Source organism: Neophocaena asiaeorientalis, unplaced genomic scaffold (assembly GCF_003031525.2).
Source record: "Neophocaena asiaeorientalis asiaeorientalis breed wild unplaced genomic scaffold, Neophocaena_asiaeorientalis_V1.1 scaffold148, whole genome shotgun sequence".
In the NCBI taxonomy this organism is placed as follows: domain Eukaryota; kingdom Metazoa; phylum Chordata; class Mammalia; order Artiodactyla; family Phocoenidae; genus Neophocaena; species Neophocaena asiaeorientalis.
In genome coordinates this window covers 4,641,549-4,669,178 of record NW_020174050.1, presented here as the reverse complement: position 1 = coordinate 4,669,178, position 27,630 = coordinate 4,641,549, and the positions used below count along the sequence as shown (strand labels likewise).

Here is a 27,630-nt window from a genome sequence, read left to right as displayed (position 1 = left end):
GTTTTTGTGCCAGTACTACACTATTTTGATTACTGTAGCTTTATAGGATAGTCTGAAGTCTGGGAGGGTTATACCTCCAGCTTTGTTCTTTTTTCTCAGGATTGCTTTGGCAATTTTGTGGTCCCATATAAATTTTAGGATTATTTGTTCTAGTTCTGTGAAAAATGTCATGGGGTATTTTGATAGGGATTGTGTTAAATCTGTAGATTGCTTTGGATAGTATGGCCATTTTAATAAGATTACTTCTTACAATCCAAGAGCATGAGATATCTTTCCATTTCTTTGAATCATCTTTAGTTTCCTTTATCAGTGTTTTATAGTTTTCAGAGTACAGGTCTTTCACATCCTTGGTTAAGTTTATTCCCAGGTATTTTATATTTTTGGATGCAATTTTAAGTGGGATTTTGTTTTGCTTTCTCTTTCTGATATTTCATTATTAGTGTACAGGAATGGACCAGATTTCTGTATGTTAATCTTGTATCCTGCAACCTTGCTGAATTCATTTATTCTAATAGTTTTTGGGTAGAGACTTTAGGGTTCTCTATATAGAGTATCACGTCGTCTGCAAATGTTTTTACCTCTTCCCTTCCAATTTGGACACCTTTTATTTCTTTTTCTTGTCTGATAGCTGTGGCTAGGACGTCCACTACTGTGTTAAATGGAAGCAGCAAGAGCGGACATCCTTGTCTTGTTACTGAATTTAGTGGGAAGGCATTCAGCTTTTCACTGTTGAGTACTATGTTGGCTACGGGTTGGTTGTAAATGGCCTTTTGCTGAGATACTTTATCATGGGTGGATGTTGGATTTTGTCAGATACATTTTCTGCATCTATTAATTTAATCATGAGATTTTTCCTCTTTAGCCTGTTGATGGTGATAGATTATATTAATTGATTTTTGAATGTTGAACTAGCTTTATATAACTGGGATAATTCCCACTTGATTGTGGGGTGTAGTTCTTAAAATAGATTGTTGTATTATACTTAGTAATATTTTGTCAAATATTTTTATATCTATGTTCATGAGAGATATTAGTCTATAGTTTTCTTTTCTTCTAGTGTTTTTGGTTTTGGTATCAGGGTAATGCTGGTCTCATAGAATGACTTAGGAAATATTCTGTCTACATCTATTTTCTGGAAGAGATTGTAGAGAGTTGGTGTAATCTTTTCCTTAAATGTTTGTTAGAGTTCAGCAGTAAACCCATTTAGGCCTGGTGCTTTCTGTTTTGAAAGGTTATTAATTATTGATTTAATTTCTTTAGTAGATATAGGCCTATTCAGAGTCTCTATTTCTTCTTATGTAAGTTCTGACAGAGTATGTCTTTCAGGGAATTGGTCCATTTCATCTAGGTTATCAAATTTGTGGGTACAGAGTTGTTCATAATATTCCTTTATGATGTTTTTAATGTCCACGGGATCTGTGGTGATGTCACCTCTTTCTGATAGAAATTTTTGTATCCTCTCTTTTTTTCTTAGTTAGCCTGGCTAGAGACTTACTAATTTTATTGATCTTTAATAAAAAGCAGGTTTAAGAACCTGCTTTTGGGTCATTGATTATCTCTATTGGTTTCCTGTTTTTAATTCCATTGATTTCAGCTTTAAATCTTATTTGTATTTTCTTTGCTTGCTTTGGATCTAATTTGCTCTTTTTTCCCCTAAATTCCCAAAGAAGCTTAGATTATTGGTTTTAGATCTTTCTTTTTTTCTAATATGTGCATTCAGTGCTATAAATTTCCCTCTAAGCCCCACTTTTGCTATATCACACACATTTTGGTAAGTTTTATTTTCATTTTCATTTCATTCAAACTATTTAAAAATTTTTCTTGATATACCTTCTTTGACACATGTGTTATTTAGGACTGTGCTGTTTAATCTTCAATTATTTGGGGATTTTCCAGCTGTCCTTCTGTTACTGATTTCAAGTTCAGTTCTATTGTGTTCCTAGAGTAGACATTGTATGATTTTTATTCTTTAATAATTGTTAAGGTGAGTTTTATGGCCCCAAATTACATGTTCCATGTAAATTTGAGAAGAATATGTATTCTGCTGTTTTTAGATGAATTAGTCTTTAGGTATCAATTATATCCAGTTGGTTGATGGTGTTGTTAAGTTCAACTATATCCTTACTGAATTTCTGCCTGCTGAATGTTTCCATTTTTGAAAGAAGGTTATTAAAGTCTCCAACTAATTGTGAATTCATCTATTTCTCCATGCAGTTCTGTCAGGTTTTGCCTCACATATTTTGATGTTCCACTGTTAAGTGCATACACATTAAGGTTTGTTATACCTTCTAAGAAAATTGACCTGTTTATCATTATATAATGCCCTTCTTTATCCCTGATCGCTTTCCTTGCTCTAAAGTCTGTTCTGTCTGAAATTAATGCTACTCCAACTTTTTTTTTAATGAGGACCATTTTGAAAGTCTTTCAAAGAATTTGTTACAATATTGCTTGTTTTTTATGTTTTTTTTGGTTTTTTGACCACAAGGCATGTGAGATCTTGGCTCCCTGACCAGGGATCGAACCCACCCCCCCTGCACTGGAAGGTGAAGTCCCAATTACTGGACCGCCAGAGAAGTCCCCCGATCTTTTAAAATTAGTGTTAGCATGGTGTAACTTTCTTCATCTCTTTACTTTTTTTTTATTGTTATTTATTTTTTATTTTTGGCTGCATTGGGTCTTCATTGCTGCATGCGGGCTTTCTCTAGTTGCGGTGAGTGGGGGCTACTCTTTGTTGCAGCACGTGGGCTTCTCATTGCGGTGGCTTCTCTTGTTGCAGAGCACAGGCTCTTGGCACATGGGCCTCAGTAGTTGTGGCACGCGGGCTCAGTATTTATGGCACGCGGGCTCAGTATTTATGGCTTGAGGGCTCTAGAGCACAGGCTCAGTAGTTGTGGTGCATGGGCTTAGTTTCTCCGCGGCATGTGGGATCTTCCCAGACCAGGGCTCGAACGTGTGTCCCCTGCATTGGCAGGCAGATTCTTAACCAGTGCACCACCAGGGAAGTCCATCATCTCTTTACTCTTAATCTGTATGTGCTTTTATATTTGAAGTGGGTTTATTGTAGACAATATTTGGGTCTTATTTTTTTTTGATGCATGCTGACAATCTCTGTTTTTTAATTGGTATATTTAGACCATTAACATTTAAAGTGATTATTTATATAGCTGGATTAATATGTATCATATTTGTTACTGTTTTTTGTCATTGCCTTTGTTTTCTTTCATATTTTTGTCTTTCACTCTTTTCCTGCCTTTTTTTTAAATTGAGCATTTTGTAAGATTTTATTTTTCTCTCCTTTTGCACATCAATTATGGGTTTTTTTCTGCTTTTTTTAGTGGTTTTCCTAGAGTTTGCAATATACATTTACAGATAATCCAGGTTCACTTTCATATAACACTATACTGTGTCATAGGTAGTACAAGTACCTGCTAACAACAAAATAGTACTAATTCCCCTCTCCTGCCCCTTGTATCATTGTTGTCATTCATTTCACTTATACATAAGCATATATTAGTAATACATATCGTAATGTATATTATATTATATATTTTATTAATATATATGATGTACGTACCTAATTGAATACATTATTGCTATTATTGTTTGAACAAACTTCTGTTAGAGCAATTAAGAAAAAGTTTTGTTCTTTACTTTCACTTATTCTTCCTTTAATACTCTTCCTTTCTTTATGTAGTTCTGGGTTTCTGACCTTATAATTTTCCTTCTCTCTAAAGAACTTTTAACATTTCTTGCAAAGCAAGTCTACTGGCAAAAAATTCCCTCAGTTTTTGTTTGAGAAAGTTGTTATTTCTCCTTCACTTTTGAAGGATAATTTTGCAGGGTTCATAATTCTAGGTTGGTAGGTGCTTTTCTCTCAGTACTTTAAATATTTCTCTCAGTACTTTAAATATTTCACTCAACTCTCTTTTCGCATGCATACATGGTTTGAAGAGAAGTCTGATGTAATTCTTATCCTTGCTATTCTATAGGTAAGGGGTTTTTTTTCTGGCTTCTTTAAAATCTTTCTTTTTTTTATTTTCTGCAGTTCAAATATAATATACTTATGCATAGGGAAGCCCTGGTTTTTGAAGTTTTATTCCACATTAGATATGATGTCCACCAGGGCTAGGACAGGAACAAAGCCAGTGTTTGTTTGGTGAAATTGGATCTGCTTAGAGACAAATGCTTTTATTTATGATTAAGAAACTTGTTCAGCATGTGTGCGATCTGCGGGTATATGGGAAATCTCTGTACCTAATACTCATTTTTGCTGTGAACCTAAAACTGCTCTCAAAAATAAAGTCTATGAAAAATGGTTCAGGGCTTCCCTGGTGGCTCAGTGGTTGAGAGTCCGCCTGCCGATGCAGAGGACACGAGTTCGTGCCCCGGTCCGGGAAGATCCCCCATGCCGCGGAGCGGCTGGGCCCGTGAGCCATGGCCGCTGAGCCTGTGCGTCCGGAGCCTGTGCTCCGCAGCGGGAGAGGCCACAATAGTGAGAGGCCCGCGTACCGCAAAAAAACAGAAACAGAAAACAAACAAAAAAAACGGTTCACATCTTCATATATTTTAAATTAATGAAATCAAATTTCATAATTTAATGGAGTCTAATTTATGAAATTCTGAACTCATCATGGTAATTTCTAGGTAAGGTGACCATCAGTAAACTGGAAAGATCATAATTACCACACATTCAGTTAGAACTCTTGACACCTTCAGCTGGATATTTTATGTGGTTTATCAGTGGTGGTAGGAGGGGGAGGGGAATGTGAGGGTTATACCAGTAACATCAACACTTGGTTGACATGGACCCTAGAAAAGTAATGCCCAAAGAACAAAAATTTTGCAGTGTTCATCCTTCAGCAACCAATCCGTGTGGCAGGTGTAACTCTGCCTTGGGACAGACACTTCTGGCTAAAATAGCTTGATGATGCTTGATGCCTCTCTAGCCATGAACATCCTCCAACTAAGTCCACCTGCTCACCAGGGCAACTTCTGACTAATGTTCGGTTTCCTCTCTTTTTGTGCCAACTGGGAACCTTTGTACTTTTTCTTATATTATAAATATTCATTGAGGAATACTATCTATTTGAAAATCTTTTTTATATTATTCTCCAACTAACACAGTTTGAAAATACTGGATGTCTCTTTCCTCATCAGTAAAGTGTTGGGGGTAGATTGACTCATCGCTAGAGAGTTCCTTACTTGTAAAGTTCTGTAGCTTTATAAAATTAGTACAGCCCTTAACAAAAGTATTGGAATTATTTTGCCTGGATGTAGTTGTAAATATTTAATGGCATGGTAAGATGTACTTACCGCATTGTTAAAGTTAAAAAATAAAAAAGGATTTAAAAATAAATGTGTATAGTTTGATCCTGTGTTTACATATATGTATAAATAGGTATACACACGTTTATAGACTAGATATAGCACTGTGTGGATTATTGATTGAATATTATTGATTATCCCTGAGTAGTAAGATTACAGGTTTTTTATTTCCTCTTCTTTCTCCTCCATAATTTCTGTTTACCAGTTGAATTAATTTTATAGTAGGAAATGGCATTTGAATCTGAAAAAAACAAAGTGTCCTTGTCTTGTAAATTGTTTTAATTCAGCACTCTACGAAACCTAATACAAAGGAAGATCCAACGAGGGACTTGAAACAGCTTCTCCAGGAGTTGAGAAGCGTGATCAACGAGGAGCCACCCGTGCGCCTGGGCAAGAGCGAGGAAGACTGGAGAGCACCATCTCTGGGGACCTCCTATGTGGCTGTGTAAGACTGAGTGTACTTGACAGTGGGAAGGCTTCTCTAATCAGTGGGTGGCGATCACGGTGTCTATGTGGGACAACTTCTGGGGGGTTGAAGTTTCAGTAACTTTGAGGGGTATCTGGACATTACCAGGGAAAACAAAAGTGGATGAGTTAGCAAAAGTAAAACACCTTGACATCAAGAGAAAATAATAGCGATAGTTTTCCTACTCAGAAATTAGTCAAGGCAACGTGTTACCCAAAGTTACATTCATACAGTAATTTATAGTTCCCAACAGATTTCACATTCATAATCTTATTTGATTGTCACAACAACTGTCTGTTTGAGACAAGATAGAGCAGGATTTATTTATCCCATTTTAAAAATGAGAAAAACACAAGTTCCAAAAGGTTGACTTACCTACAACCACACATGGTGAAGCTAAAGCTCAAACCCTGAGAACTGCATAACTCCCTAGGTATAAACTAATTGGAAAGCTTTGGTTCTCTAGGCATTAAGTCTAGGCAATGACTTAAATTAATAAAAGTCAGATCCAAAAAAGGATTCAACCAGTCCACCAGCCACTGCCTGCAGAAATCAATGAGATCCTCATACTCTTTTCAAAAGTGTTTTAAATTTTTAATGTGTGCTATTATTAAATTAGCTTAGAGCATTTTAATATGGTATATACTATATTCTTAGCATTATAATACTAATTATATGTTGTTAGTATTATAATAACCCATTGTAATTTTCTTTTCTGGTTATATGGGAAATATTTCAAAATAATACTTTCTGACATAATACTTTTATATAAACAATCTCCATTTTCTTAAGATGTTCAGTTAGTGTTTATTAACCTGAGGTAGCAAAATATTAATTGGATTTGTCTATTTTTTATTAATAATATTATTAATAGTAGTAGTAAAATATTAATAACAGTCCAGTTACCTAGCATAACATTGTATTCTCTGAATCACATGTTAGAAATATTCTGTTCTCACTCCATCTAAGAATACTTATATGTGCAGGACGCTTTCATTTTTTTAAAATGTTCTCAAGCATTTTATTTTTTCTCAGTTTTTTTTATTGAAGTGTAGTTGATTTACAATTTTGTTAATTTCTGCTGTATAGCAAAGTGATTCAGTTATACACATATATACATTCTTTTTTTTAAATATTCCTTTCCATTATGGTTTATCATAGGGTATTGAATATAGTTCTCTGTGCTATACAGTAGGACCTTGTTGTTTATCCATTCTGTATATAAAAGCTTACGTCTGCTAACCCCAACCTCCCCCTCCATCCCTCCCCCACACTCCCTCCCCCCTTGGCAACCACGAGTCTGTTCTCTCTATGTCCGTGATTCTGTCTGTTTCATAGATAGGTTCATTTGAGTCATATATTAGATTCCACATATAGGTGATATCATATGGTATTTGTCTTTCTCTTTCTGACTAGCTTCACTTAGTATGATAATCTCTAGTTGCATCCATGTTGCTACAAATGGCATTATTTTGTTCTTTTTTATGGCTGAGTAGTATTCCATTGTATGTATATACCACATCTTCTTTATCCATTCGTCTGTCGATGGACAGTTAGGTTATTTCCGTGTCTTGGCTGTTGTGAAGAGCAGAGCACTTTCATTTTTGTCATAACTCTATAATATGCCTTCTAAGCCAGGGCAGTATTATTAAGCTCATTTGACAGATGATTACATTTAGACAGATTAAGTTGCCTCCCTCTATGAGGCAAAGAGACAAAGTCAGAAGTAAACATTAGAGCCCCTGGCTTCCAGCACTAATCATTCCACAAGATTACTATGACTTCCCTGATCAAACTTCCATCACTTCAGCCACTAATGATGGGCTTGACTACATTGAACTGTATTCAACATGAGTATGTTTAGCCCCTGCCGTTAGAGAGTTTATGTTAATTTGCTTTAATCCTACAAATGACCTTGTCATTTTAGGCTTTGGCACCAAAGCCAGAACTCAGCCTCAAGCTTTTAAGGAACAAAAACATTTCTAAGTTGACAAATTCCAGGGGTAGCATTTTGCAAAATTTGCTTGGAGGCCTAAGTTCTACTGTTGTGCCTTAAAGAAGAGTTAAATACATAGGAGCAATTGATTATTCTAAAAATACATGGAATCTAGAAATTATTCTTTGTATAATTAACTGAGAGTGACATTTATCTATACAGAGATGATAGAATAAGAGATTGCATTACTGAATCAAGCCTGAGATTAGAGCTATGCCGTAGGTGAGAGGAATCTGAGATTCTGAATCTAATTAATTGTCCAGGAATTTTACATGTGACCAGGTAATTTGGGAAGTCTGGACAGTTCACATGAGAATTGATGGAAAGTTGTGATAGTGTTTAACTGAAACCCAAAAGGATTTCGGTGAAATGTACTAAAGTAATTTACTTTCTAGAAATCAACTTAATAGGCATTTTTAAAACACCTTTATAAGAGTATAATTGCTTTACAGTGGTGTGTTAGTTTCTGTTTTATAACAAAGTGAATCAGTTATATGTATGTCCCCATATCTCTTCCCTCTTGCATCTCCCTCCCTCCCTATCCCACCCCTTTAGGTGGTCACAAAGCACCAAGCTGATCTCCCTCGGCTATGCGGCTGCTTCCCACTAGCTATCTATTTTATATTTGGTAGTGTATATATGTCCATGCCACTCCCTCAGTTTGTCCCAGCTTACCTTACCCCCTCCCCGTATCCTCAAGTCCATTCTCTAGTAGGTCTGCATCTTTTCTCTCAGCTTTTGCTTGTCTGTAAAGGTTTTAATTTCTCCATCAAATCTGAATGAGATCCTTGCTGGGTAGAGTGATCTTGTATAGTATCATATCATCTGTAGGTTTTTCTCCTTAATCACTTTAAATATGTCCTGCCACTCCCTTCTGGCTGGCAGAGTTTCTGCTCAAAGGTCAGCTGTTAACCTTATGGGGATTCCCTTATGTGTTATTTGTTGTTTTTCCCTTGCTGCTTTTAATGTTTGTTCTTTGTATTTAATTTTTGATAGTTTGATTAATGTGTCTTGGCATGTTTCTCCTTGGATTTATCCTGTATGGGACTCTCTGTGGTTTCTGGACTTGATTAACTATTTCCTTTCCCATATTAGGGAAGTTTTCAAGTCTAATCTCTTCAAATATTTTCTCAGTCCCTTTCTTTTTCTCTTCTTCTTCTGGGACCCCTATAATTCAAATGTTGGTGTGTTTAATGTTGTCCCAGAGGTCTGGGAGACTTGTCCTCAATTCTTTTCATTCTTTTTTCTCTATTCCCACTCCGCAATAGTTATTTCCACTATTTTATCGTCAGGTCACTTATCCGTTCTTCTGCCTCAGTTATTCTGCTATTGATCCTTTCTAGAGAATTTTTAATTTCATTTATTGTGTTGTTCATCATTGTTTGTTTCATCTTTAGTTCTTCTAGGTCCTTGTTAAATGTTTCTTGCATTTTGTCTATTCTATTTCTAAGATTTTGGATCATCTTTACTATCATTATTATGAATTCTTTTTCAGGTAGACTGCCTATTTCCTCTTCATTTGTTAGGTCTGGTGGGTTTTTATCTTGCTCCTTCACCTGCTGTGTGGTTCTCTGTCTTCTCATTTTGCTTAGCTTACTGTGTTTGGGGTCTCCTTTTCACAGAGTGCAGGTTCTTAGTTTCCATTGTTTTTGGTGTCTCTCCCCCGTGGCTAAGGTTGGTTCAGTGGGTTGTGTATGCCTCCTGGTGGAGGGGACTGGTGCCTGTGTTCTGGTGGTTGAGCATGAATCTTATCTTTCTGGTGGGCAGGTCCATGTCTGGTGGTGTGTTTTGGGGTGTCTGTGGCCGTATTATGATTTTAGGCAGCCTCTGTGCTAATGGATGGGGTTGTGTTCCTGTCTTGCTAGTTGTTTGGCATAGGTTGTCCAGCACTGTAGCTTGCCGGTTGTTGAGTGAAGCTGGGTGTTGGTGTTGAGATGGAGATCTCTGGGAGATTTTCGCCATTTGATATTACATGGAGCTGGGAGGTCTCTTGTGGAACAGTGTCCTGAACTTGGCTTTCCCACCTCAGAGGAGAGGCTCTCCCACCTCTCCCACCTCAGTGGCACAGCCCTGACACCTGGCTGGTGCACCAAGAGCCTCTCCTCCACACGGAAAGCAACAGTTAAAAATGCAAAGATGACTCCTCCCAGTTATGACCCACAGCTGCTCTTGCACATCCTCTTCAGAGAAGCTCCTCAGGGATATCTGAGCTGCTGCCGCCTGTGCTAGAGTCCTCAGTAAGATCCCGGAGTACAGCTTAATTCGCGACTTTTAGGTTGTGAGTTTTCTTCAGTCCACATGTGTGTGTTCAACTGCTAGGGTTGGAGGGTCTCCTGCAGAGGCGGGGGGTGGCTGTGGCTCACAGTGGGTACAAGGACACTGGCAGCAGAAATTCTGGGAAGTACTCCTTGGTGTGAGCCCTCCCAGAGTCTGTCATTAGCCCCACCAAAGAGACAATAGGCATTTTTAAAATTTTACTTATTTTATTTATTTTATTTTTGGTTACGTTGGGTCTTTGTTGCTGCACACGGGCTTTCTCTAGTTGCGGTGAGCGGGGGCTACTCTTCATTGCGGTGCACGGGCTTCTCATTGCGGTGGCTTTTCTTTGTTTCGGAGCACGGGCTCTAGGTGCCTGGGTTTCAGTAGTTGTGGAGTGTGAGCTCAGTAGTTGTGGCTTGTGGGCTCTAGAGCACAAGCTCAGTAGTTGTGGCGCACAGGCTTAATTGCTCGGTGGCATGTGGGATCTTCCTGGACCAGGGCTCAAACCTGTGGCCCCTGCATTGGCAGGCGGATTCTTAACCCCTGTGCTACCAGGGAAGACCCCCCATTTTTTTTTTTTTTTTTTTGCTTATTTTACATTTTACTGCTGTTTAACCAGATGAAGATATTTATATGGTATGCCATTCCAAAATCGGAATACTTTTTCTACATTTACATGTATTTACAATAGCTTACATAACTTTTGAGAGAAAGGTAGTCTGAAAGGAAGTTACAACAACCTCAATATAGGATTATGAGAACCTTACTGAAAACAGTTCTATTTTTATTAATAATTGAATAGCTGAATGTTTAAATGAAATCATAAAAGGATCATAAAGAAATGAAGTCCATAACCCCTAAACAAAGACAACTTCTGAGAACTGACTTTAGCCAAAAAGGAAAAAAAGCTAATATTAATTTGTTACTCATGTCAGACACAGAAGCCATTGCCTGCAGATCTGCTGCATTCAATACATGGTTCTCAGGCTGACACTGAAGAATCTCCCTAACTCGTCACCACCCTGCTCTCCTCCTGTATTGTGCTCTAACCAAGACAGGCTACTCCTGATTCCCAAAAGGGGTTCATTTCCTTCTGTCTTCAAGCTTTTCTCCATACTGTTCTCTCCACTGGGAAGAGCCAGCGCCCCAGTCTCACTCTTTTGAATCTGCATTTGTCTAAAAGCAGTATCCAGAGGAACAATTTTGTTTGATCACTAAGTTAAAATTGCGTCACGTAGTCTTTAACTTCTCCCACCCTCTGCCAACAGAAGCAACAACTCATTAAGGGAATGCACTGAAGGCAGCGAATCAAGTGAAACTCTTCGCAGGTAAGAAACTGTCTCTCCAGCCCCTGACTTGCAAAACGTCCCCTTTACTACTGTTCATTCATTAATTCAGAAGATCGTTAACTGCCCATGATGTGCCACACTCTGTGCTAGGCCCTTAGGATGTAACAGTGAGGAAGACAGATACGGGCTCTGTCCTCAAGTTGCTTATAGTCATAGGGTCTATTTATTGACTGACTGCCTGGAAAAAAGCTTTTATCTTTTCTATTTTTACCACTTGTAAAAAATAGAGATATCAGAGCCCTCTTTGTATGATAAGAATATGAAAATGAATTCTAGGGTTTAAATTCCATTTAGGCAAAGAAAGGGTTCTTCATTACTGTATCTTCAGCACCAAGCATATTGCCTGTCATATAGTAGCTGTTCAGGAAATACTTGTTTAGTGAATGAATTAAGACAGATACTTTCTTACTGTCCCTGCTGTTTGATCAATATTCAGTGAACTTGAATCTTTCTAAATACAGCTTTCTCATAGCCTAAAAGAAACAAGTTTTGATTTTCTTCTCACCTGAGTGTGTAACATTACATCGTTCCTGTTAATAATATCTGCAGCTATCTACGGCATATTTTTATTTTTACTATTGTATGGGTGTTTTAGACTCATCTCATTTAGTCTGTCTAATCGAATCTATGATATAGGCATTATTACCCCTGTATATAGGCTAGAAATGGAGACTCAGCTTGCCAAGCAATTTGCCAGTTCATACAGCTTGTAAATAGAGGAGCCAGATTTGAACTCAGGTCTAGCTGGTTCCTGAGCTCAGGCTTGTAACTGCTCCTGTGTTCTGCCTCTGAGTACCTGAACAATCAAGATGATGGCAGGGCTGCACTCCTTGCAGAAGCCCTTGGGATTAATGCATTTTCTTACCTTTCTTTTTTAGAGCTTCTGGGCCTCTAGAGCCTCATTCTTTGCACTCTTTGCCTTGTGGCTCCTTTCTCCATCTTCACACCCTATGATATAGCATCCTCCGGTCTTTCTGCTGAGATTGTCACATCACCTTCTCTCTTCTGTGTGAAATTTCCCCCTGCCTTCCTCTTTGTACAGAGACTTGTGATGGCATTTAGATAATGTAGGTATATCTCCACATAATCCAGGATAATCTCCCCGTCTCAAGATCCTTGACATAATCACATCTGCGAAGTCTCTTGTGCCATATAAGGTAACATTCATAGGTTCTTGGCATTTGGACACAGATATATTTGGCAGCCATTGTTCATCCTACCACATCCTACTTTTTAGGCCATTTTACCATTCGCATGTACTATCGTGGTGGACTCTACAGTGTTTAGTGTGGATGTTTTAAATCTCCAATCTCTTGCAAGTTCCAGTCACTTCTGTGCATCAATTTCAGATTGATCGCCTGAAGTACACCTCAGACTATGTTTCCAGCCCCCAAACCTTCAAAGGCTCCCCATTGCCTACTTCAGCAAGAACAAACTGCTTTCCCTGATAATTAAAACTAGCCACAATATAGCCATGACCTTCCTTTCCAAGGCTTTCCTCCTAATATTCTCAAACTTTTTGGTCTCAGGATCCCTTTGCACTCACAAATATCAGTGAGGATTCCAAAGAGCTTTTGTTTATATAGGCCAATTCCATTTTTAGTATTGGAAAATAAAATTTAATTTTAAGCATTAAAAAATTAAAACATTTTGATATTTATTCACTTAAAAGTAACAAAGTACATTATATATTACCATAATAACATATTTTATTATGAAAAATATGTCTTTCAAAAAAAGTCATTAAGACTTAATCATTAAAAATCTTTAAATCATCAATTTAACGCATGGCTTAATAAAAGATAGCTGTATTTTCATATCTGCCTCTGCATTTATCTGCTGTGATATCAGATATCATGGAGCCTCTGGGAAACTCCACTATATACTTGTTTGAAACTGAGAGTTAAAAAGAAAATAATACCTTAGTATTATAATAAAAATAGTGTTGACCTCACAAACCCTCTTTGCAAGGGCACCACCTTCAGAGCTGCTGTCATAATATTATCAAACTGGTACCCATCCTACAGAGAACTGTGTAGTTTAGTTCAACTTACTGATTTAAATAGGTCTGATAGTTTTGTAAAGCAATACTTATTGCTAAGAGAGGTGTTTTCTTCCTTTGGTTTTTAAAATTTTAAATGAGTCATTAAGATTGCATCTCTTAGAATCCATAAGAGAAACATTGGGTTTTATAGCTATTATTACACAAAAATGAATTTTCTAACCAAGATTATTATTACCTTTTCATTCTGCAAAATGTTCATGGGCACTGAATACATAGAGATGATGCAACTTTGGATCTCCCTCATAGGGTATTTTAGGACTTCTGCAGTTTTGGGTTATTGCTGCCATCTTGGGCTTTTTTTTTTTTTTTGCGGTACGCGGGCCTCTCACTGTTGTGGCCTCTCGCGTTGCGGAGCACAGGCTCCAGACGCGCAGGCTCAGCGGCCATGGCTCACGGGCGCAGCCACTCCGCGGCATATGGGATCTTCCCGGACCGGGGCACGAACCCGGTCCCCTGTATCGGCAGGTGGACTCTCAACCACTGCGCCACCAGGGAAGCCCTGGGCTTATATTTTAAGCCATCACTTTTGCCTTCATTAGCTTGTTTCTGTCAATAAATCTTAACACTAAGTTTTGAAATGGAATTTTTGCATGACCATTCTTATGCTTCCAGAGAGCCAGTCACATTACACACAGGAGAGTTGGAAGATCCACCTAGTTGCTTCGCATTCCCATCTGCAGGTGAGTTTTTAATGAAAGCACAGAAATGGAGCCTGCTTAAAACCCTGCCGTGGCTCCCCTTTCAATGGTTCCCTCCACACTGCTAGTCTCCTCACCACCTTTAAAGCCTTTGCTCAGATGTCACTTTCCCAGTGAGACCTACTCTCACCACCTTATGTAAAAATTATAACCCTCTCACAATCCCAGTCCCCCTTATCTTTTTCTTCTTTTAAATTACACTTAGCATTTTTTATACTATGTAACTTACTAATTCATGTTGTTGATTGTGTGTCACCTCCTGCTAGACGAAAGCTGCACAAGGGCATATGTCTTTAGTTGTTTGGTTCCCTGATATATCCAGTACCTAGAACTTTCCTGGCACATAGCAGGTCCTCAATAAATAATTACTGAATGGATGAAAAGAAAAGAAAAAGAAATGAGACGGATGGTTCTCTATATACTTTCCAAAGACAAAATGTTCTCTATAAAACAAGGAGATCAAGGAAGAGATTGAAAGATAACAGAATCTATTGAAAAACAAAATGGCACAACTCGGGCTAGATATGGAAAAGAAAAAATAATAACATTACAGAGGAAAGCCTTAGAAAAATAAGAATTAGGATATGCATGACTGAAATCATAGTCAGGGACATGATGGACCCCAAGAGAAAATTACAGAAAAGGAATTTTTAAACCTAAGAAACATGAAAGATAATGATACAGAATATGTTAGATTTGGAAGGCAAAGGCAAATCAGCAGACACATTATCAGCCTTCTTATGGAAGGGAGCAAAATAAATGGGAAAGAATGATACTGTGAAAATGATGGTTATTCAACAAACTGTAGCTATAAATCTGGACAGTAATAGTGTAAATAGGGAAAATCGAGGTGTGAGGTGAAATAGATGGAAGAAGGTAAGTTTCCATATTTTCTTGTCTTTTGTAGAAGAGTATCTATGTATACCTAAAATAAAAACATAATATTCTTAAATAAAATAATTGCAAATTTTAATTTTTAAACCTTTAACTTGTGAGAAATCTTTGAGAACTAATATTTTGAAGAAAAGAGCATTTATTTGAAATTGAACAATTAATTCTTTCAGGTTTTACTTCACTTATATGTTTATACTGTTGTTTCAATGTTTACCCAAGAGAATACAACATATATCCTTGTTTTATTAGATTAATATGTGAGTGCCTTTGCCTTTTCTCATGAGTTGTGAGTACCTTAGAACATGTTAACTCCATTCACTTTCCTTCCAACTGTCATACAGTTGTTGTCACATGTAAAGGTAAAGGTAAATACCATAATGGATCATTTGCATTGTGTTGTACAGTTAAAATTCATTTAGATACACCCACATATTCACACTTTACTTTCTATCTGCTATCATTTTACTTATGCCATTAACGTTCCCTTTAATGTATTCTCCCAGTTTCTGTTTTCCTGAACTCGTCTTTATTTTGTCCCCATTTTTGAGGAATATTTTTGCTGAGTATAGAATCTAGGTTAACATTTTTCCTTCACTTTGAAAATATTCCACTGTTTTCTGGCTTCCAGTGTCTCTACTAAGAAGTCAGCTCTAAATTTAAGTGTTGCTCATTTAAATGTAATCTGCCATTTTTGCCCTTCTGGCAGCTTTAAGACTGTTTTTGTCTTTGGATTTTTTGTGGGTTTTTTGTTTGTTTGTTTGTTTTTGGGGGTTTTTATTGATATACCTAGGTATGATTTTCTTTATATAAGAAGAACTTATTTGGGGTTTGGAGTAATGCTGTTGAATCTGTGGTAGTCTGCGCCTCCATTATCCAGACCTTGTGGGTCTATATCTATTACCTGTATTTTTTTTCTCTTGGTTTTCTGCCATGTTATTTTGTCTCCTCATATGCCTGGTTATTTTTATTGTATGACAGACATATGTGAAAAATTGTACAGATGGTTTCAGACTTAGAATATGATCACCTTCCTCCAGAGAGCATTCATGCTTGCTTCTGGTACACAACCAAGGACACCAGCAATCCCAGATCAATTTAATCCAATCAGGAATTAAGATGACTTGAAGATGGACCTCAGGATCCCCAAGGGCAGGTCCAGTTCCTTATTCCTATGATGTAGCCCTTTTCTGTTCCAACACAAAGCCTTGGGGTTTTACCAGAACACACCCCAGCCCCATGATTGGGGACATAGTCTCATGAGAGTTTGATTTTTTTGAGAGGTGCAGCATACTATTTTTAAGTAATTCTGTCCTTTTGCTTTTGTTCTTGTAAAATTTTAGGAAGTCCATCTGTGAAAAATTCAGCTTCTCATTCATTCCATTCTTCTCCTAAGAAGTCTCCAATTCACTTATCCCTAACTAGTTCGGCTGAAGACTCTATAGGTTCCACACCACAATATAGATCCAGCAAGCCTGTTCATTCACCTGATTCTGTTAAAGGTAAGAATAACCTGATATAACTGATGAGATTAATTGATTTCCTACTCCAGTGACTTAAAAGTTCTATAATTGGAATTAATAAAGGTTCACATGGTGTTCTTATACGTACACTCTAATTGATGCTGTGTGGTGGGTGTGTGCTTAAGTGGGTCTTCCTTATTTGTTTATTTATTGAGTCTTATTTAAATAGAATAGTTACTGTATACCACATACACACACACCCCTCAGTAAATATACATACATATTATAGGTAAATATTATCTGTTTCTTTCTCTGACATGAATAATGACCTTTTTTCTCTATTTTATTATAAGATTTTGAGTCTTCTTTTAAATGCTGAGAATGACTTTTCTTTTTTTTTTTTCAGTTTGGAGGAAATTTTATACACCAGGTTCTTATTAGTTATCTATTTTATACATACTAGTGTATATATGTCAATCCCAATCTTCCAATTCATCCCACCCCCACCCACCTTTCCCCCCTTGGTGTCCATACGTTTGTTCTCTACATCTCTGTCTCTATTTCTGCTTTGCAAACTGGTTCATCTGTAACATTTTTCTAGATTCCACATATATGTGTTAATATACGATATTTGTTTTTCTCTATCTGACTTACTTCACTCTGTGTGACAGACTCTAAGTCCATCCACCTCACTGTAAATAACTCAATTTTGTTTCCTTTTATGGCTGAGTAATATTCCATTGTATATATGTGCCACATCTTCTTTATCCATTCATTTGTTGATGGACACCTAGGTTGCTTCCATGTCCTGGCTATTGTAAATAGAGCTGCAATGAACATTGTGGTACATGACTCTTTTTGAATTATGATTTTCTCAGGGTATATGCCCAGGAATGGGGCTGCTGGATAATACGGTAGTTCCAGTTTTAGTTTTTTAAGGACCCTCCATACTGTTCTCTATAGTGGCTTTATCAATTTACATTCCCACCAACAGTGCGAGAGGGTTGCCTTTCCTCCACACCCTCTCCAGCATTTGTTCTTTGTAGATTTTCTGATGATGCCCATTCTACAATGAGGTGATACCTCATTGTAGTTTTGATTTGCATTTCTCTACTAATTAGTGATGTCGAGCAGCTTTTCATGTGCCTCTTGGCCATCTGTATGTCTTCTTTGGAGAAATGTCTGTTTAGGTCTTCTGCCCATTTTTTGATTGGGTTGTTTGTTTTTTTACTACTGAGCTGCATGAGCTGTTTATATATTTTGGAGATTAATCCCTTGCCAATTGCTTTGCTTGCAAATATTTTCTCCCATTCTGAGCGTTGTCTTTTCATCTTGTTTATAGTTTCCTTTGCTGTGTAAAAGCTTTAATGTTTCATTAGATCCAATGTGTTTATTTTTGTTTTTATTTCCATTACTTTAAGAGGTGCGTCATAAAAAATCTTGCTGTGATTTATGTCAAAGAGTGTTCTTCCTACATTTTCCTCTAAGAGTTTTATAGTGTCTGGTCTTACATTAAGTCTCTAATCCATTTTGAGTTTATTTTTGTGTACGGTGTTAGGGAATGTTCTAATTACATTCTTTTACATGTAGTTGTCCAGTTTTCCCAGCACCACTTATTGAGGAGACTGTGTTTTCTCCCTTATATATCCTTGCCTCCTTTGTCATAGATTAGTTGACCATAGGTGCATGGCTTTATCTCTGGGCTTTCTATTCTGTTCCACTAATCTATATTTCTGTTTTTATGCCAGTACCGTATGTCTTGATGACTGTAGCTTTGTAGTATAGTCTGAAGTAAGGGAGTCTGAATCCTCCTGCTCTGTTTTTTTCCCTCAAGATTGCTTTGGCTATTCGGGGTCTTTTGTGTCTCCGTACAAATTTTAAGATTTTTTGTTCTAGTTCTATAAACAATGCCATTGGTAATTTGATAGGGATGGCATTGAATCTGTAGATGGCTTTGGGAAGTATAGTCATTTTCACAATATTGACTCTTGCAATCCAAGAGCACGGTGTATCTCTCCACCTGTTTGTGTCATCTTTGATTTCTTTCATCAGTGTCTTATAGTTTTCTGAGTGCAGGTCTTTACCCTCCTTAGGTAGGTTTATCCCTAGGTATTTTATTCTTTTTGTTGCCATGGGGAATGGGATTGTCTCCTTAATTTCTCTTTCTGATCTTTCGTTGTTAGTGTATAGGAATGCAAGATATTTCTGTGCATTAATTTTTTATCCTGCAACTTTACCAAATTCATTGATTAGCTCTAGTAGTTTTCTGGTGGCATCTTTAGGATCATGCCATCTGCAAACAGTGACAGTTTTCCTTCTTCTTTTCCAATTTGGATTCCTTTTATATCTTTTTCTTCTCTGACTGCCATGGCTAGGACTTCCAAAACTATGTTGAATAAGAGTGGCAAGAGTGGACATCCTTGTCTTGTTCCTGATCTTAGAGGAAATGCTTTCAGTTTCTCAGCATTGAGAATGATGTTTGCTGTGGGTTGTCGTATATGGCCTTTATTATGTTGAGGCAGGTTCCCTCTGCCCACTTTCTGGAGAGTTTTTATCATAAATGAGTATTGACTTTTGTCAAAAACTTTTTCTGCATCTATTGAGATGATCATACAGATTTATTCTTCAGTTTGTTAATATGGTTTTTCACATTGATTGATTTGCGTATATTGAAGAATCCTTGCCTCACTGGGATAAATCCCACTTAATCATAGTGTATGATCCTTTTAATGCGTTGTTGGATTCTGTTTGCTAGTATTTTGTTGAGGCTTTTTGCAACTATATCCATGAGTGATATTGGTCTTTAATTTTCTTTTTTTTGTAGTATCTTTGTCTGGTTTTGGTATCAGGGTGATGGTGGCCTCATAGAATGAGTTTGGGAGTGTTCCTCCCTCTACAGTTTTTTGAAAGAGTTTGAGAAGGATGGGTGTTAGCTCTTCTCTAAGTGTTTGCTAGAATTCCCCTGTGAAGCCATCTGGTCCTGGACTTCTGTTTGTTGGAAGATTTTTAATCACTGTTTCAATTTAATTACTTGTGATTGGGCTGTTCATATTTTCTATTTCTTCCTGGTTCAGTCTTGGAAGGTTATACCTTTCTAAGAATTTGTCCATTTCTTCCAGGTTGTCCATTTTATTGGCATAGAGTTGCTTGTAGTAGTCTCTTAGGATGCTTTGTATTTCTGCAATGTCTGTTGTAACTTCTCCTTTTTCATTTCTAATTTTATTGATTTGAGTCATCTTCCTCTTTTTCTTGATGAGTCTGGCTAATGGTTTATCAATTTTGTTTATCTTCTCAAAGAACCAGCTTTTAGTTTCATTGATCTTTGCTGTTGTTTTCTTTGTTTCTATTTCATTTATTTCTGCTCTGATCTTTATGATTTCTTTCCTTCCACTAACTTTTGGTTTTGTTTGTTCTACTTTCTCTAGTTCCTTTAGGTGTAAGGTTAGATTGTTTATTTGAGATTTTTCTTGTTTCTTGAGGTAGTATTTCTGTAAACTTCCCTCTTAGAACTTCCTTTGCTGCATCCCATAGGTTTTGGATCGTGTTTTCGTTGTCATTTTTCTCTAGGTATTTTTTTATTTCATCTTTGATTTCTTCAGTGATCTCTTGGTTATTTAGTAATGTATTGTTTAGCCTCCATTACTTTGGGTATTTTTTGTTCTTCTTTCTCTAATTGCTTTAGGTGCAAGGTTAGGTTGTTTATTTGAGATGTTTCCTGTTTCTTAAGGTGGGCTTGTACTGCTATAAACTTCCCTCTTAGAACTTCCTTTGCTGCATCCCATAGGTTTTGGATCGTGTTTTCGTTGTCATTTTTCTCTAGGTATTTTTTTATTTCATCTTTGATTTCTTCAGTGATCTCTTGGTTATTTAGTAATGTATTGTTTAGCCTCCATATGTTTGTATTTTTTACGTTTTTTTCCCCTGTAATTTATTTCTAATCTCATAGTGTTGTGGTCAGAAAAGATGCTTGATACGATTTCAATTTTCTTAAATTTACCAAGGCTTGATTTGTGACCCAAGATGTGATCTATCCTGGAGAATGTGCCATGTGCATTTTAGAAAGTGTAATCTGCTGTTTTCAGATGGAATGTCCTATAAATATCAATTAAACCTATGTGGTCTATTGTGTCATTTAAAGCTTCTGTTTCCCTATTTATTTTCATTTTGGATGATCTGTCCATTGGTGTAAGTGAGGTGTTAAAGTCCCACACTATTATTGTGTTACTGTTGATTTCCTCTTTTAACAGCTGTTAGCTGTTGCCTTATGTATTGAGGTGCTCCTGTGTTGGGTGCGTATATATTTATAATTGTTATATCTTCTTCTTGGATTGATCCCTTGAGCATTATGTGGTGTCCTTCCTTGTCTCTTGTAACATTCATTATTTTAAAGTCTATTTTATCTGATATGAGTATTGCTACTCCAGCTTTCTTCTGATTTCCATTTGCATGGAATATCTTTTTCCATCCCCTCACTTTCAATCTGTATGTGTCCCTAGGTCTGAAATGTGTCTCTTGTAGACAGCATATATACAGCTCTTGTTTTTGTATCCGTTCAGCCAGTCTGTTTGTTTTGGTCGGAGCATTTAATCCATTTCCATTTAAGGTAATTATCAATATGTATGTTCCTATGACCATTTTCTTAATTGTTTTGGGTTTGTTTTTGTAGGTCCTTTTCTTCTCTTGTGTTTCCCATTTAGAGAAGTTTTTTAGCATTTGTGTAGAGCTGGTTTGGTGGTGCTGAATTCTCTTAACTTTTGTTTGTTTGTAAAACTTTTGATTTCTCCATTGAATCTGAATGAGATCCTTGCTGGGTAGAGTAATCTTGGTTGTAGGTTCTTCCCTTTCATCACTTAAAGTATATCATGCTGCTCCCTTCTGGCTTGTAGAGTTTCTGCTGAGAAATCAGCTGTTAACCTTATGGGAGTTCCCTTGTATGTTATTTGTTGTTTTTCCCTTGTTGCTCTGAATAATTTTTCTTTGTCTTTAATTTTTGTCAATTTGATTACTACGTGTCTTGGTGCGTTTCTCCTTGGGTTTATCCTGCCTGGGACTCTCTGCACTTCCTGGACTTGGGTGGCTATTTCCTTTTCCATGTTAGGGAAGTTTTTGACTATAATCTCTTCAGATATTTTCTCGGGTCCTTTCTCTCTCTCTTCTCCTTCCAGGACCCCTATAATGCAAATTTTGGTGTGTTTAATGTTGTCCCAGAGGTGTCTTAGGCTGTCTTCATTTCTTTTCTTTCTTTTTTCTTTATTCTGTTCCGCGGCAGTGAATTCCACCATTCTGTTTTCCAGGTCACTTATCCGTTCTTCTACCTCAGTTATTCTGCTATTGATTCCTTCTTGTGTATTTTTCATTTCAGTTATTTTATTGTTCATCTCTGTTTGTTTGTTCTTTAATGCTTCTAGGTCTTTGTTAAACATTTCTTGCATCTGCTCGATCTTTGTCTCCGTTCTTTTTCCGACGTCCTGGATTATCTTCTCTATCATTATTCTGAATTCTTTTTCTGAAAGATTGCCTATCTCCACCTCATTTAGTTGTTTTACCTTGTTCCTTCATCTGGTACATAGTCCTCTGCCTTTCCATTTTGTCTATCTTTCCGCAAATGTGGTTTTCGTTCCACAGGCTGCAGGATTCTAGTTCTTGTTTCTGATGTGTCTGACTTTTCTTTCTTATTTACATTCTCTTCAGTCTCTGCCTTTGTAAGTGCAAGTGTCTATCATACAAACTTACCAAAATGTTCTCATTTTTAAAATTTTAAGTTCATTTGTTATTCACTAAGACAGATGGGGAAATGATGTGATTTAGAATAAGAGCCTGATAAATAAGTGGACATTAAATATGTATATGTTGAATTGAAATTGAAATGTTTTTCATCATATATGACAGTGATTCAAACGGCCCCAGCACTCTATGGTATCATTCTCTTTGATAAGGGATAAGTTAGGCAAGTTGTTGCATCATTGTTAAGTCCGTTCCTGGTCTTTTGAAATTCTATGCCTAACATATTTTTAGATCCTAAAAAAAAAGAAATCAAGACCTAATCACAGATTTTAGTACATTTTCTGTTTTACCATCTTTTTCTGCATTTGTGTCCTCCTTCATCTCTTATGCTTCTAAGTTATTCTTCAATATTTTAAAAAAATTTAGAGTAGCAAATTACAGCAGTGATTATTGCAAGAGTAGAACAGTGCTGTTGGTCACCCCATTATTAATTTGTGGTTACATAATAGCGTGGCATTTTCTTTTTTTACCCTGTTGTCAGATACTCATCAAACTTCATATGTTTTGTGTTACGTTAAAAATTTCTCAATGAGAAATTATTTTTTATTCTCTTGAACCAAAATAACTCCTAGATGATTGCCTTTAAAATTTAATATCTTGAAGTGAAAGAGTCTTTTGGTAGGAAAATGAGCCATCAAAAGTATTTTCAAAGTTATACAGCAAGTCAGAGGCTAAGCTCAAAATTAAAATCTTGTGATTGACAACCAGTATTTTTTAGAGGTTGACAAAACTTAGCATACTTACTAGAGGATAGCTCAAATGCTTCTAGCCTGTCCTCTGTTGCTACTGCCACATTTATTCTAGGTTCACTGTGGCCATGTCAGCATCTGTACTCCCCTCGCCCATCATTTAATACTATCCTCATTCAGGTGTCAAGAACTGAAATGGGCACTTGGCCACACACACACTCAGAGCTGTTGCCAGCATCAGTATTAAATCTTGTGCTTCCAAACTCTAAGTTACTGGAACTACTCAGGTTTGGTAGGAAAAGTTGTCATTTATAATGCAGAATGTATCATTAAACTTGAAGTGTTCTTCACACTCATCACATTTAATGCTACCTAGTTAAAATATAGTAAATCAGATTGGTTTGAAACAAAATCAGATAAGCTAGTATTGCAGTATCAGATAAAACATTTCTTTATTTTCAAATAGTGTTTTAAATTTTTCAGTATTTTAAAGGAAAGATTGTTTAACCTGTAAGAGAAAGATATCTAAGATGAAATACTGAATAGATTTTTAATACCACATCTAAGCAATTTTCTAATAGCTTCACAGTCTCAGCCAATAGAAACAACCGGAAAAACATGCAGGAAGCTTCAGAACAGACTGGAAAGCTTGCAGACTCTGGTAGAAGATTTACAGATGAAGAATGAAGGTACAGTGTACATTTTTGGAGAGGTCTTCCTTGTTCAAAAGAATACTCACCTTCCCTTCAGGTTAAGCCTCTTATCTGTAGTCCCACTGAAAAGGATCTTGAACAAGAAATTCAGAAAACCTTAGTCAAAATATGAGTGTCTTAACCATGCCTAATGCCTGGATTAATAGTGTGACCTTGGGCAGGTCACTTTAGCCCTGCTCTTCTCTTTCATCTAATAGGAATGATAATATAAAACGTCAATAGAACACACGTTTTGAGTGGCTGATTTCACATGAGACTTTCCCATACACTGTCTTTCTTGTCCCTGTTAGGTCTGTAGATGAGAATTGGTATGGCAGTAGCCAAGATAAGTTTGCAGTTAATAGCCAGAAAACAAAACAACAGTATTTAGCCTTATAGAGGATTTAAATTAGCATGGGTATAGGAGACTGTGCCACCCCATGAATCACTCAATAAAAAGATAAACTGCATATAAATAGACTGAAGCAAAAGTAAATAAATAATAAAAAATGAAAAAAAAATTTAAAAAATATATACTGAAGCTCTCCGAATGAGAAACTGTTGTACTCTGCAGATGATAGACAACTTTGGGGGCATAAATTTTAAGTGGATGTTTCCATGGATTTGGGAGGCTATCATGTTTTATGATTTGCTGACATGAATCCAGGAGCCTTTGTCAGAAAGAAATTAATTTTGGAGGATACATGTTATTCTCATTTCATCTTCCATCTCTAGAGAATATAAGTTGCTAGATGGAGGATAATAAATAATTTTCTAAGAATAAATCCTTTTAAAATAAATTTAACCTTATTAATAATAGTAGTTGTTATTAGCGCTTATTGAGCACTTATCAGCTATGTGCCAGGCCCTGTACTCAGTGTCTTACTAATTAGCTTCACAACACTGGGAGGTGGGTGCTAATATTATGTCATTTGGTGATGAGGAAGCTGAAGATCACCATCAGTCAATAAGTTTTAAGTCACACAGTGAGTAGTAGAGCTGGGACTTGATCTCTGCAATTTCTAACTCCAAAATGCACATTTTTTAATGTACTAAAGTTATTCCAAATTGTTACTAAAGAAAATTAACAAATTCTTTATGATAACTCCAGATGCCTGCATATATAAACATAAAGGAAAATGTTTGAGTTTAAGTTTATCATGACTTTTTTAAGGAAGATGCATTACCTTATTGGCCCCATTTTTATCCACACTTTGACTTATATTTCGGACTTTACCTGAGTCATCCTACCATGTAATAATCCAAATGGAAAACATGTTGTATTTGTTTAAAAAACTTTTAAAAAGTTTTTTTAGACGAATACTTTTTATTGGATGCACTGTCTGGGTGGAGTGTGTCTTGGAAATTCCGCAATAGCTATTTTGGAGAGAATTTGGGGAACATTTCTCAAAACTTAAAGTGCATGTGTTCTTTTACCCAGAAACTCTACTTCTAGCAATTTATTCTGCAAGGAGAAATTGTACATACAAAAGTCTGAAGTATTTCCTAGAGCATGTTCATAAACAAAAATAAGAAACAACTTTTAAAAATGTATTGACTAACATGATGCATCCACACAATGGAATACTGTGCAGTCATAAGAAATCACGAGCTGAACTGGAAAGAGGCTGACGTTTTGTTAAGTGAATAAAAGCAAGCTACAGAACAATTTCTACCACACATTTCCATTTGTGTAAAGAAGAAAACTCTGTGTGTGTGTGTGTGTGTACATGTGAAGATACTCACTGACAGGTTTACAGTGATGACCTGGGATGGGGAAGTTCAACAGATTGAGGGAACAAAATCAATGACCTTTACCCCTTTTTGTACCCTTCTGAGGTGTTCAAATTATTTAAAATTAGTATGTATTACTTCTATAACAATACTTATCATGTTCATTTATTTATTGGCTGTGCTGCACAGCTTGTGAGATCTTAGTTCCCTGACCAGGGATTGAAGCCATACCCTCAGCAGTGAAAGGGCAGAGTCCTAACCACTGGACCACCAGGGAGTTCTCTATCATGTTCATTTAAAGCAACTGAAAGAGCAAGGATTTACCCTTAGCTCTGTTTCATAATTTCAGTCTTTTAAAACATATGCTACTTTGCAGTTTTTGAGAACTTACTGAGCTCAGGCTGTATCTATTCTGTGGTAGCAAGCTGACCTTTTAAGAAGTGCTTAATAGAATTTAAAGCCTGAGTAATGTTGCTTTTCTAACTTTGCTTTATCAACATTTTCAGCAATGTCTTCAATGATCAAAAATCAAGAAAAGAGGATACAGAAAGTGAAAGACCAGGAAAAAATGTTACTAAAATAATACATTGCTTGCCTATTCTTTACAGAGAGATGATGCCCAATTAATTGTGGTGTTACTTATAATTAGTGCCCTGTGTACTTTTTTCTTTTTATGTGAAAATTTAATAAAAGATACCCTGTCCTGTAAACTCTATTTTGAAATAAACTATTCTTGAGTGCTCTCTCAGTAAAACTTAAAAGCAGTACTAGCTAGATGCAAAAGTACCTAATAGGTGTTATTTTGTGCTAATACCAGTGTGTTGGAATAATCACATGTTTTTTTTTGTCATCTTTAGTGGTGCTGAGGCAATAGTCGTCTCTTTTTTTCAGCTTAAAATGCTTCTTTCACATGAAATTGAAAGATGGGGTATAATGCCCAGAATGGGAGGACAAACTCCAAGGTACTGACCAGGATTCCTTCTGTGACCCTGAACTCTCTGTTCTGTCAATATCAGTGAATGTAATCACATAACTAAACATTGTGGCCCGTAATCAAAACTTCTAGAAAAGTTTTCTTTTTACATATTAATAACTAGGAAGCAAGAGAGAAAAAGTTTGTTATTCTTCAGCCAGTGGGTAACTTCTGCAGATTGAATGGATTCAGTCTGCCTTAATTAGAGTTTAATAAATTAGTGGGGTTTGTATGTGGAGTGTTTTCCAACGCCAATAACCAATTCTCTGTGGATACCAACTAGGTGTCTATGAGTCAATTCCATTGTGACACTACCTGGGGTTGGTGTCAGATTCTACAGATTTAAGGGCTCAGTCCCACAAGACTGCCCCTACTTCAGACACCAGTCGCAAGTCCTGGGCCACCTATACTTTTTGACTGACAGGCTGTAAATTGGGGGTTCCCACATCCTCCTCTAAAGTTTCAATAATTTTCTAGAACTGATCATGGAATTCAGGAAATTGCTTTACTTACTATTACAGTTTATTATAAAGGCTATAACTCAGGAACAGCCAAATGGAAGAGATGCACAGAGCAAGGTATGGGGTGGAGGTGTGGAGCTTCCATGCCCTCTCAGGGCTCCCGGCACCTGGTGTTCGCCAACCCAGAAGCGCATTAAATCTCACCATTTGAGTCGTTATAGAGCTTCTTCTCCAGCCCCACTCCCCATCCTGGAGATCAGAGTGTGGCACTGGAAGTTGCAAGCCTCCGATCACTTGGTCTTTCCAGTGACCAGCCCCGGGCTGAGGCTATCTAGGGGCCCCATCTAAGTCACCTCACTAGCAGAAGCTCAGGCATGATCTAAAGGGCCTCATTATGAATAACAAGATACTCCTATCTCTCAGGAAATTCCCAGGGTTTGAGGAGCTCTGTGCCAGGAACAAAGACCAAATATATTTATGACACTACAGGATGTGAACCAAATAAAAGAGCAGAAGAACGGATACAAAAATGTTTACATTGTGCCAAAGACAACAGGAAGGACTTCCCTGGTGGTGCAGTGGTTGAGAGTCTGCCTGCCGATGCAGGGAACACGGGTTCGTGCCCCAGTCCGGGAAGATCCCCCATGCCGTGGAGCGACTGGGCCCGTGAGCCATGGCCGCTGAGCCTGCGCATCCGGAGCCTGTGCTCCGCAACGGGAGAGACCACAGCTGTGAGAGGCCCGCGTACCGCAAAAAAAAAAAAAAAAAAAAAAAAACAAAAGGAA

At 37.1% G+C, this 27,630-nt stretch overlaps 1 protein-coding gene across 1 annotated transcript in view; it reads left to right on the top strand.

Annotated features, from left to right (window-relative positions):
* Positions 1 to 25,994, top strand: part of CCDC158 (coiled-coil domain containing 158) — a 73,739-nt gene extending 47,745 nt beyond the window's left edge. Inside the window, exons 17-23 of the mRNA XM_024754181.1 lie at positions 5,613 to 5,770; positions 7,950 to 8,009; positions 11,315 to 11,374; positions 14,073 to 14,140; positions 16,393 to 16,551; positions 23,567 to 23,674; positions 25,918 to 25,994. Coding sequence (XP_024609949.1) covers positions 5,613 to 5,770; positions 7,950 to 8,009; positions 11,315 to 11,374; positions 14,073 to 14,140; positions 16,393 to 16,551; positions 23,567 to 23,674; positions 25,918 to 25,994 — 690 coding nt within the window. The remainder of the gene's footprint in view (positions 1 to 5,612; positions 5,771 to 7,949; positions 8,010 to 11,314; positions 11,375 to 14,072; positions 14,141 to 16,392; positions 16,552 to 23,566; positions 23,675 to 25,917) is intronic.
* Positions 25,995 to 27,630: the final 1,636 nt, after the last annotated feature.